This window comes from Perca flavescens, chromosome 22, assembly GCF_004354835.1.
Source record: "Perca flavescens isolate YP-PL-M2 chromosome 22, PFLA_1.0, whole genome shotgun sequence".
In the NCBI taxonomy this organism is placed as follows: domain Eukaryota; kingdom Metazoa; phylum Chordata; class Actinopteri; order Perciformes; family Percidae; genus Perca; species Perca flavescens.
In genome coordinates this window covers 23,991,190-24,003,454 of record NC_041352.1, presented here as the reverse complement: position 1 = coordinate 24,003,454, position 12,265 = coordinate 23,991,190, and the positions used below count along the sequence as shown (strand labels likewise).

The 12,265-nt window shown below is 40.0% G+C and overlaps 1 protein-coding gene across 1 annotated transcript in view; it reads left to right on the top strand.

Moving 5' to 3' along the window:
* The window catches only part of LOC114549223 (vasoactive intestinal polypeptide receptor 2), a 48,932-nt gene extending 38,029 nt beyond the window's left edge, over positions 1–10,903 (top strand). Inside the window, exons 5-13 of the mRNA XM_028569457.1 lie at positions 940–1,037; positions 2,092–2,230; positions 3,087–3,237; positions 3,847–3,907; positions 6,993–7,062; positions 7,306–7,397; positions 8,959–9,097; positions 9,954–9,995; positions 10,122–10,903. Coding sequence (XP_028425258.1) covers positions 940–1,037; positions 2,092–2,230; positions 3,087–3,237; positions 3,847–3,907; positions 6,993–7,062; positions 7,306–7,397; positions 8,959–9,097; positions 9,954–9,995; positions 10,122–10,292 — 963 coding nt within the window. The 3' untranslated portion in view covers positions 10,293–10,903. The remainder of the gene's footprint in view (positions 1–939; positions 1,038–2,091; positions 2,231–3,086; positions 3,238–3,846; positions 3,908–6,992; positions 7,063–7,305; positions 7,398–8,958; positions 9,098–9,953; positions 9,996–10,121) is intronic.
* The last annotated feature ends 1,362 nt before the right edge of the window (positions 10,904–12,265 follow it).

The following is a 12,265-nucleotide window of genomic DNA, read 5'->3' as shown; positions in this document are numbered from 1 at the left end:
TTTATCGTTGCAATTTTAATGTCGATAAGACCTTTTTATAAGGATGTTTTGTTTTTGTTGTTATATTGAAACTATTCTTTCTTTTGCCTTTGTGAGCTGGTTCGGGTCCCTCACTCTTAAAAACAAAAACAGGCTGCAATACAGAACTAAAGTACTAAAAAACTCTCTGACTTAAAATCTCTATACGAGACAAAGACCCTAAAGGAGGCCCAGTCAGTCCAGGCTGATATACAGTAAGACTCCCCCCCCCCAGTTTGAATTGTCCCCACATTCACCAGCTGCAACATTAAAGTCATGAAAACCAATTATAATCTGCATAACAAGTACTTATTTTACTCTTGGTACTTTACGTATATTTTAGGCCTTTATTTTCATAGGACAGCTGCAGACATGAAAGGGGTGAGAGAGGGGGGAATGAGCAGCAAAGGGCCGCAGGGCAGAGTCGAACTCGCAGCTGCTGCGTCAAGGACTGAAACCTCTATATATGGACGCGCGCTCTACCAACTGAGCTACCCAGGTGCCCTGATGTTAATACTTTTGCTTTTACTTGAGTAAAAGATCTGAATACTTCTTCCAGCACTGCTGGAAACCAATAGCATTTTTTGTAGAATACATGTTATTATAACTGTGAATTCTATCTAATTTAAAATGTATGTTTATATTTAATTTTTATCGTTATTCTTGTTTGTTTTAAGCCCTGATGAAGACCCACTGTGGTCAAACAAATGGGCTTTTTCAACGATTTGGCCGCTATAAGAAATGCGCCTGGATAGATGTTTATTTCATTCTCATTCTTCATTCTTTCGTTCACTAGGAGCACCCAACACTTGTTTGACTTGTGTTTAAGTTTAACTGGTCATCTCTTCTTTTTTCCTTCTTTTTTTTCTCACTTGTACATTTAACTAAATATATAAGTATTTTCTGTGTTTGTGGGTCCAGCTGGTCTTCTACAGGATAGTGAGGATCCTGGCCACTCTGGGCCACAGCCTGTCCCTCATCACTCTGCTCACCAGCACCATCATCATCTGTCTGTTCAGGTATGACACACACACACACACACACACACACACACACACACACACACACACACACACACACACACACACACACACACACACACACACACACACACACACACACACACACACACACTCTCCAATCTGTCTACCAGTGAAACCAGATGCTTAATGCATATTAAGGTATAGCAGATACACAAGCATCCTTTTAATTCCCAAAAGTAAAGAAAAACCAAAAAAATTAAACTGAACTAAGATGTTCAAAACAACATTTGGGAAATTGCTATTATGAATATAAAATGTATATACAAAATTTAAAATACAAATAAACATATTTTTTTACATTATAGGCCTACTTTTGCTTTATGTATGTATGTATGTATGTATGTATGTATGTATATATATATGTATGTATGTATATATATATATATATATATATATATATATATATATATATATATATATATATATATATATATATATATATATACACATACTGTATATATATTTCAGTCCCTGTTGATCAATTTCTGACTAAAATATTTTGAGCTTTATTTAAAATAAATGTAATAAGCATGAAGTGCACACTCCAAACACCATTGTTTGCAGTGTAAAGAAGCTATACAGTGATTGCATATATGACTCAAATAACAGCTTTTTGAATTTTAGTGTAAATGTGTCTTACTGTACAAAAATAAAACCATCCACATACGTTATTTTTTTTTATGATCCATTTTTTATTGTTTTTATATCCACATATGTCTGACAGAGAATTTTTTGTGAGACACACACACACACACACACACACACACACACACACACACACACACACACACACACACACACACACACACACACAGAGCACTCAGGGTGATAACAGATTGTTGTAGAAGCTCAGTTTGTATCAACTCCAGCTGTTCGCTTGGCATGTTTAGAGACCGCATCTTTCACTGGATTCACACCACAACACCCTCTCTAAACACACTTCTCAACATTCCTGTGTGTGTGTGTGTGTGTGTGTGTGTGTGTGTGTGTGTGTGTGTGTGTGTGTGTGTGCGTGCGCGTGTGCGCGCAGGAAGCTCCACTGCACGAGGAACTACATCCATGTGAACTTGTTTTTGTCGTTCATGCTTCGAGCTGTGTCCGTGCTGATCAAAGACGCGCTGCTCTTCTCAGGCGACCAAAACACCGACTGCAGCACGCAACCCTCGCTGGTGACACACACACACACACACACACACACACACACTTGTTTAATTGAACTTAGGGGGGCAGTTTCTGTCAACTTCGCTATTGTTAGTTGATCCACCTGTAGAAATAAAATGGATAGAAAAGCCATTGGCATTGAAATCAACATAGCAGAATGGTCAGAGCGTATGAATCTGTGTAAACGGACTTGTGGCGAGTCACCCTGGTGAGGTTTTGCTGTTACGGACAAACGAACATCAGAGTAGTAACCTTTCAAGGCTGCTAAATGAGTGAAATTTTACAAATTAAAGGCAGGGTTAGTAACATTTTTCAATTTACACTTTTTTATATATTGTTTGAAATGGTCTTTACATTAGAGTGCGGATACCCGACCCGAGCCCGACGGGACCCCGCGGGCCAGGCCGGGTTAGAAATGATGTTTGGGTTCAGGTCGGGCTCGGTCACATCAGCGTAATAAGCAGTCCTTCCAGAAAAATTGTTTTTTTGTGATTGTTGCGGGTAAAAATCCTTGATTATGCAGCACGTTTTCTTAAAAAATGCGATGGAATATGCGGGATTTTTATGCGATGAAATTGCGGAAAACCGGCAATTTATGCGGCGAAAGTGCGGCGTATTTGAAAAAATGCGGCCCCCGCATAAATATGCAGACTTGTGGGCAGAAGAGAGATAGAGAAAGAGGAAGCAGACGTGTAGATGCCACTGGAGCAGAGTTGGTGGAATAACTTTTAAGTTTTGTACACTCCGAGGCCGAATCCTGGATTCGGTGCATCCCTGCTCATTATCAGATCATATTTCATTACAATCATTACATTTCAGTGTTATTGTGGTTACATTGTTGTGTTGTTGTTGTTGTTGTTGTAGGTGGGCTGCAAGGCCAGCCTGGTGTTCTTCAACTACTTCGTCATGGCCAACTTCTTCTGGCTGCTGGTGGAGGGTCTGTACCTGCACACGCTGCTGCTCGTCATCCACAGCTACTCCACCCGCCTCTCCATGTACATGCTCATCGGCTGGGGTACGCTGCACCACAACAGGAGCACTGCAAGATAGTTTGTTAGTGGTCGTGAATATATTTGAATTCATGGAAATGATTATCCTCAAATTTTCTACATTTCTTTAAGAGTATATTACGGAATATTAGGACTGTATTCTTATCTTTCTACTATTTCAATATATACAGCCAGAGAGAGAGAGAGAGAGAGAGAGCGAGAGAGAGAGAAAGACAGACAGTCATGCTGGTGAAAGTGTATTTCCTGAAAGGTCGGGTGGTAAACGGTCTCCTGGCTCTCCTCTCTGTGTTCGCTCAGCTCCGTTCTGCTGCCATGCGACACCTTCTTCCACCATCCATCACCACTTTGCCAACACTTCATCCCTAATGCATCAACATTCAGCTCCAGCTGTTTTGTGTGTGTGTGTGTGTGTGTGTGTGTGTGTGTGTGTGTGTGTGTGTGTGTGTGTGTGTGTGTGTGTGTGTGTGTGTGTGTGTGTGTGTGTGTGTGTGTGTGTGTGTGTGTGTGTGTGTGTGTGTGTGTGTGTTGTGTGTGTCATATTTCCTGCGTGGCACCTCGTGAGGATGTGCAGACTGAGAATCTAAACACACTTCCTCTCTCCTCTCCTCTCTCAGGAATCCCTTTAGTTTTCATGGTAGCGTGGATCATATGCAGGGTAAAACTGGAGGACACGAGGTGAGTCTGCACGTCTAAACAAGACGACTGCCAGCCTCTAGTTTACAGAAAGAAAAAAATTAAATCTGATTAGATAAAATAACATTAGGTTAAATAATTAAATGCAGGTGTTCAAACTGTACAAACACAACATATATATTTGTATAGTATTGTTCATTCAGAAATGAATACACTACATAGACTACATTTCAGTTGAAAACTGTTTAGCTCTGGTTTTTGGGATTGCCCATGTGTCGATTGAGAGAACACTTGAACTTGTGGTACTTTAAAGTGCTCATATTATGCTCATTTTCAGGTTCATAATTGTATTTAGAGGTTGTTCCAAAATTTTTTTGTTTACATGGTTTCATTTAAAAAAACACCATATTTTTGTCGTACTGCACATTGCTGCAGCTCCCCTTTTCACCCTGTGTGTTGAGCTCTCTGTTTTTGTTCTACAGAGTGAGGCATCTCACTTCTGTTCCATCTTTGTTGGGAGTTGCACATGCGCAGTACCTAGGTAAGGACTACTAGCCAGTCAGAAGCAGAGTATGAGGGCGTGCCCTGACAGTACCTAGGTAAGGACTACTAGCCAGTCAGAAGCAGAGTATGAGGGAGTGCCACACTAGTAGCTAGGCGAGCATTATAACGTGTGTTCCAAAGTGACCACGTTTGTCTCTGAAGTAAAGGCTGGACTACAACAGAGCTGTTTGGAGCAGTTTGTGTACAGTGTTTTCTGTTGGAGATGGTAAGTCCCTTTGGGCTGGACTTTGGGCTTTTTCACTTTGTAAACCTATAACGTGCACAAAAAAGATATATAACACAACAAAGGAAAGGGAAAAAGCCAAAAAGCATAATATGAGCACTTGTCATGTCTTCTGTTACTCTGTACCAATAGTCCCCCTCCACTCAAAATGTGTTTATTGTTGCTTCACTTGAATGTTTGTGCAGAAGGATGTGCAGAGCTTGTTTCTGCTGAAGGAGGGATAGTTTCCTATGCGCTCAACTTAAATCTGGGGCTGTATTCGAAACCGCCTACTACATACTACGGATGTGAAAGTATGCAGTACTGCGTTTGTCAACAGTATGCAGTATGACACTGTTAAATCGATTTATTTTGCAGTGTGCTCAGCCAGGGTTAGCCAGTTTCTGTTTTTTGGAAAGCAGAAGTGACTGTGACAGAACTGTTGTTGTGACCGTTCCAGCCCATGGTTCCAGGGACACAGTAGGAGAAGTAGACTGGTCTGATGCATTCTAGGGCTGGGTCTGAATATTCAATATTCGGATATTTGTACAGTGGATAGGTAATCGATTTTTAAATTTTAGGATTTGAATATTTGTTTTTTGTTTGGTTTTTCCTTCAATACTCTCCTGAGACCCAGCCCATTGACTTATGTCCACTGTAGTGGAAATTTGAGTTTCATTCCTCTCCTTGGAATCTTTTGTGCAAGTCTCTTAATTCCTGCTGTACTGTACAGAGGACATCCTGGGCTTTTCAGTGATATGTTTTTTGATTGGCTGGGAGGCCGGGAACCGCCTCTATCTTTCAATCCAAAATGGACAGCATAGGAACAAGCACATTTTATGGAAAGATAAGAGATGAGTTTGTCTGTGGTTTTGTTACTATGATAATCATATATTTTCTTGTTCATTAAGGTGTTAAGAATCATATATTGAGTTCTGATAGCAACTACATTAAGTATCTTTTGAAAAATTTGCCATTTTATGAATGTCAATTATAGTGGACATCAGGACTATCTTCATGTAAATAATGACTCCACATCTACCAAATGTGTCTATTTTCGTACTCAAGTGATCCTGTTGTCCACTACAGTGGACATGCTGTAAATAAATAAAAATCAAAATTTGTAGATGTTTTTTTTAACCTTAAACGGGTATGGAATCACAAAAAAATATGATTAGGAAAAAATTTATTTTCCTTGGTTCTCAGGAGGATACTGTAATAAAGTTGAGACTAGGGATGCACCGAATCCAGGATTTGGCTTCGGATTCGGCCGAATATTGGGCTTGTTGACGTGGGTTCGGTTTCTGCCGAACCTTTGAATTTTTTTCCACCGAACCGAAAAATGCGACGTTGATGACAAGAAGGTGTTTACGTAGGTGGAACGTTCAGTGCAGTAGGCTGGGAGAAAGTGAAAATGGAACTGGTGAGCAGAAAAAGTGTTGTTTGGCAGTACTTTCAGTCAAAAGAAGGCCATTCAAGTCCAGCTTACATGTTCAATATGCAATGCCGATTAGTATGGTGGTGGCGAGGATCCTAAACTATACACAACATGGCCGCTGTTACAACATTTGGTATGAAACATCCGAAAGAATACGAGTTGCGCATGAAGGAATCTCCAGACAGCAGCCAAAATGCAGCAACTTCAGGTACGGCAAAGGAAGGACCGGGAAAACTGGGAGTAGGATTTGGGATTCGGTTTCAGATTCGACAGAATCTTAACCAGTGGATTCGGTATTAGGGCGAACCCCAAAAAATCTGGATTCGGTGCATCCCTAGTTGAGACAGATTCAACTTTTGGAGAAACTCAACTCCACGTCACGCTGCGGTGTCCAGTCATGTAACCGGGGATCAACTTGTCAGTGTGTTTTGAGGCGGTGTGAGAGTCCCATACAGCAAACAGGAAACATCACTGCCTCTATCGCCGCCGCCACAAGAACATTTTAAAACACTGCGAGGGTAAAAAAATGAAACCCAAGCGCTGAACTGCCCTAGAGTTTGTGAAACAGCTGACTGTTTCCTGCAAGTAGCTCCATCTCTTCTCTTTCTTTCCACCAGCACCAAAGATTTGAATATTCACAGTTGATTAGCACCAAAGCTTCGAAGGACAAAAAATGGTATTCGGGACAGCACTAATGCATACTGGAGACATCCCGGTATTTTTGGCAAACTGCGGAATTTACTTTTGTTTGCATACATGCTATATTTTGTCCAAATCCGTTCGTACTGCTGATAGGTGGTTTTGAATACATCCTTAGAGCAGCTCCTTAGTTTGCTTATAAATTGTGCGGGCCCTGGTTTTAACAATACTATAAAAAAAAACTATAAAACCCTCACTGATTTTTTTTTTTTTATTATTTCCAGGTGTTGGGAGTTCAATGACAACCCTGTCCCCGACAGAGTGATGAACTGGCCCATCATGGCTTCTGTCATTGTGAGTTTTGCACCGACGTCTTATTATAAGGAAGGAGGTTATCAGTTTAGTTTAGTTCAGTTTAAGAACATTATTTCTCTCTGAATTGTAGTGGAGTAGAAGTATAAAATGGCACGAAGAGAAAAGCCTCAAGCACAAGTACCTTGAATTTGTTTTCTCAGATTCTGATCTTTTCTGATGTTGAAGAACAAACTTGATCTTCTTACAGGTCTCGTTCTTTCTTTCTTTGTGTTCTTCTCTAAGATCAACTTCATCCTGTTCATCAGCATCATCCGCATCCTGGTGCAGAAGCTGCGCTGCACTGACGTCGGAGGAAATGAGCAGTCGCAATACAAGTACATATTTTACCGCTGACCTTTTTATCAATTAGGTTTTTACATTTTAGAGCGCTTTTAGGTAATGGGGAAAAAAAACAACTCTGCATACTCAAGTCTGTGCACAAATCTACTGGATTTAGCCAGCTTTCATTCAGAGACCTTCTTTAGTGCAGGAACAGGTAGCAACGGGGCTTTCAGGTGACATGATGAACCATCTGGCAGCCATATTTTAGGTCCTAAATGTTTCTAAACTTTCTCTTTGAAAAATCTCTTTGAAAAGCTTTATGTTAAAGTCCACCTCACTGAGGCCTAGTCCACATGTACACAGGTACTTTTAAAAACAGGGTTTTTCCCTGTTTTTCTCGAAAAACGCATGCCTGCTAGAAATAGGACCACAAGCGTGACGGAAGCGTTTCCAGGCAAAATGGAATATAAAAGATGTTTATATGTCATTTTGACACAAATACATTTAATAAATGACATTTCAATGTTTGAAATTCTCTAGGTTGTGCAGGTAAATGCAGATATATATATGTCATTTGAAAAAATAATAAATAATTATAGATTTTTGAAGTATTGCACCTGTCAGTGCAGAATGAAATATTCTGTAGCCTATTTTGCCGTCAATACTGCCGACGTTGTCTTTGCTGTAATCAAATCAGTATATATTTATGAAGTTAAACATAAATATATGGCGCATATGTGGTATGGCGCGTCGCGGAGAACGGAACAAAACAGCGGTGCAGCTGGAACGCAGCACAGACGCGCCCAGTGGAGAATCCGTTATCCTTGGCCAATCAGAAGCCTTAAAAAATAAAAACTTCTACCAGAAGGCGACCTGGCTGCAATGGCGCATCGATCGCTCCGTAGCATTCGGACGCCTCTGTTCCTCAATATAGAGAATGAGTAACTGCACTGCTATTTTGGACACGTCCGCCATTGCTCTAAATGCCGTCTCATTTGTTACAAAGGAGATAAGGGCGCACACACTGGCGTTACCAGACAAAAACTCTGTTTTCCCCGTCTACACGACAACACTGAAAATGAAGTTTCTGAGCATCTTTAACCTGGAAGAAGATCCGTTTTCAGTGACACAAGTTTGCATGGACAAAATACCACAACCTGTAGGAAAAGTTCCGTTTAAAAAACAAAATGCCTTTGTATGTGTGGACTAGGCCTCAATCTACGTTCTCCGCCAAATATGACATTGACATTCTGACATAGTTTGGTCTATAAATACCAAGCCCATTGTTTTTGATTATGAACAATTTCCAATGTTATATCTCATCCCAAACTTTCAGAAAACACTGTTTAGTTTGCAGTGGTTTGCAATAAACAATGTCCTCTTGCTATTAGCCAAGATAAAAGGTAAATGAAAGCGAAAGAGAAAAAGGGGACATTTTTATCAATTATTTAATATTCAAAATAAGTAGACCATTTCCTACATATTTTGGAGGAGAGAAAGAACAAAAATGCTGCACTTTACACTAACCACTTGGCTCAGAAATGAACATATTGTCACAAACAGAAGCATTAGAAAACACTGTTGGTTTGTTGTGTGTATGTGTGTTTTCTCTAGACGTCTGGCGAAGTCCACCCTCCTGCTGATCCCTCTGTTTGGGGTGAACTACGTGGTGTTAGTCTACCTGATGGAGCCCACTGACAGAGACATGCAGCGTGTCAAGATTGTCTTTGAACTTGGCCTCGGCTCCTTCCAGGTAACATATTTTCACAGGTTTGACTCATTTACGTACATGCACATTCCTAGATAAAAAAAAATGTCTTGAATCGTTTGTTGTGCTGGGGTGAGAATACATGGAAGATGTTAAAGCGTTTAATTTAGAACTCAGATGGTTGTTTTTTGCCCACTTTTGGAAAGGCATGAACATTATTGCCAGTTTATTGCCTGTTTTAATCCTCTTAATTTCTTATTTTCTAATTTATTTGTTACTTTTATCTCGGTCTTAACTCAAATGTGATATTTTGACACAGTCCTAGATTCAATACTTGACTTCAGAATTAATCTGATGTTTTTAAAACTGCAGATTCCCTCTGAAATGTTAATGTGTCGTCGGTAAAAATGTTTGCTTTTATGTCAGAAGCCTTTTTGTTAGTAGAGTACGTGCTCTTTTGAAATTTATCTCCTCTTACAAAACTATAAAATAATGCTTAACATTAACTGTTGGAGCTATTCATTGTTTTGTTATTGTTAGAGCCATAGTCATTGTTTGTTATGTTTAATAGTTAAATATTAATTTATTTAATTTCGTTTTTTGCTTGAATCATATAGCTACATACATTTGTTTTATCATTAGTATTTTATTTTGCTTATTTTCAGTATCATCTAGTGCTTTTATTTTGAAAGTACCAAGCAGCCTTAGCCACAGGTGAAGTCTACAAATATGACCTCACAGAAATGCCATCTCTGCCTGGACAATGAACGTTTTTATCTCTGCGTAGGATTCACTCCTTCGGTGCCTCAGTGGCTTTTGGACTTTGGAGTTTTTAGTTTGTTTTGTTCAGTCTGAGGACAATTTGCCACTACATTAACAGTTGTGTTTGTGTGTGTTTTAGGGTCTAATTGTGGCTGTCCTCTATTGTTTCCTCAACAGCGAGGTGAGTTTGCGCACGCACACACACACACACACACACACACACACACACACACACACACACACACACACAGATTTTCTCCGCCTCACACACAGACACTAAACTTCTTCCTTGTTGGTGCATGAAAAGGTCCAGACCGAGCTGAGGAGGACGTGGAGGAGTTTATCACTCAAGCGTTACGTGGGGCGGGACTACAGGCTGCACGCCATGTCTGTCAGCCGCAACGGTAACGAAAGCTCTCAGTTCCCCAGGAACTCCCGAGCTCAGTCCATCCTGCAGACTGAGACCACCGTGATCTGACCGGGGGAGACATTCAGAACTGATGCCCACATTTAGGCAGATACAGTCAAGGTTCAAAGTCTCACTGAAGGACACATATTGTTTGCTCCTGCTGTGATTGAACCTGTGACCTGCAGACGTTTCTGAGGACTTCTTGTTGGACCGTGTATACACCCCCCCCACTCCCACTCATCTCCAACAACCACCCAGAAAAAAATCAAGAAAAGATGACCGTAACTACTATAGTATTCAAGATCATTCAACAAAACAGTAAGAAAATAGACAATACACCAAAAACATAATCATATGTATACATGACAACACCATAAGTCCATCATACACGTCTCTCCCCAGCACAAAGCTTCTTAGGAGCCCTCCAGAAAGGCACAGCCGGCACCTCCCCCCCTTTAATATTATTAAAGTTGCATGTAAAGACTAAGTCCAAAATACTGCATCAGTTTTGGATAAACACACTCAACACACTTCTATATTCTCAGTTGTCTCATATTTTTCTGGGAGACAGCTGAGTGTCACATCTGTTACATTAAAGATATACACCTAAAGGATTATTAGGAACAACATACTAATACAGTGTTTGACCCCCTTTCGCCTTCAGAACTTGTTTGTGTCATTGATTCAACAAGGTGCTGGAAGCATTCTTTAGAAATGTTGACCCATGTTGATAGGATAGCATCCCCCCCACACCATTACATCACACCCACCAGCAGCAGCCTGCACAGTGGTAACAAGGCATGACGGATCCATGTTCTCATTCTGTTTGAAGCAGCTGCCATGTGATTGGTTGATTAGATAATTGCATTAATGAGAAATTTAACAGGTGTTCCTAATAATCCTTTAGGAAGTGTATATATATATATATATATATATATATATATATATATATATATATATATATATATATATATATATATATATATATATATATATATATATATAAACAACTAAGAAGCATACTTGCCTTGTACAGAGAATGATTTTGTATTTTATGTCTTGTTTTTTTACACGCTTGGGTGTATTAATGTTGGTTATGTACATGTCGAGGGAGATATATAAGCTTTTGAACACAACTGCAAACCTGTGACTCCATATGTTTATGTATAAAAGCTTCTTTCATAGAGAGACTGAGTCATGTTTGTTCTTTCTCCCATAAGTATGCACTCACATACATACTCCAAACTATGCATATGTTGTAAAATATTATGTATATATTATAAAATAGTTTGTTTTTTTTCTGCTTTATATGCATTGAGTAAGCACTAATGCTCAACCAGGTGCCCCGGTGTAATGAAAACATTGATGCGGTGGAGTCGAGTTTAATCCCCGCTCTAGTATTGCATTGCCAACTCTTATCTCTACAGCGCTGTGGAGGTCTGGCTACACGACAGATACATTCTGGAATAGGAGAAAAAAAAAATGCTAGTGTTGTTTGCATTTCTTTAAACCAATCACAATCATCTTGGGTGGCGCTATGCTCTGGACGCAGCGACGGGGGGGCTCTGCTAAATAGTCTCGGGAAGGAACTAGTTTTTGGTGGAACATTTGCACCCAACAAAAGAAAATGCCAAATACAATATTAAATGAAGTTAAATGTTGACACAATGCAGTAACGTGAGCTATTTAAATTAGCTGGATACATAGTTAAACATCATTTGCGCTTACCAGTGTATCGCTGTGTGTACTTCGTCCACAGCAATCCCACCAATCGGTCCCCAAATGTCCCAGTTAGAGAGTAAATGGCATAAACGTATTCTTTGTAAATCTGTACAATCATTCTCTGAAAGAACCAAGCCGGCCTGCCTTGTTGCACGGTCCAAATTTTCTTTAAAACTTCCAATTTAAGCACGTAGCTTGCTAGCTCAAAGTTTGTTGTTTCCCTTAGTGAAGGGAGTTTGAGAACGGCAACGCACAGAGAGCCAAAGGTGAGGGACATGGATGTCTGGCAATTATCCTGGAAATGTACTTCCGTTTATCGG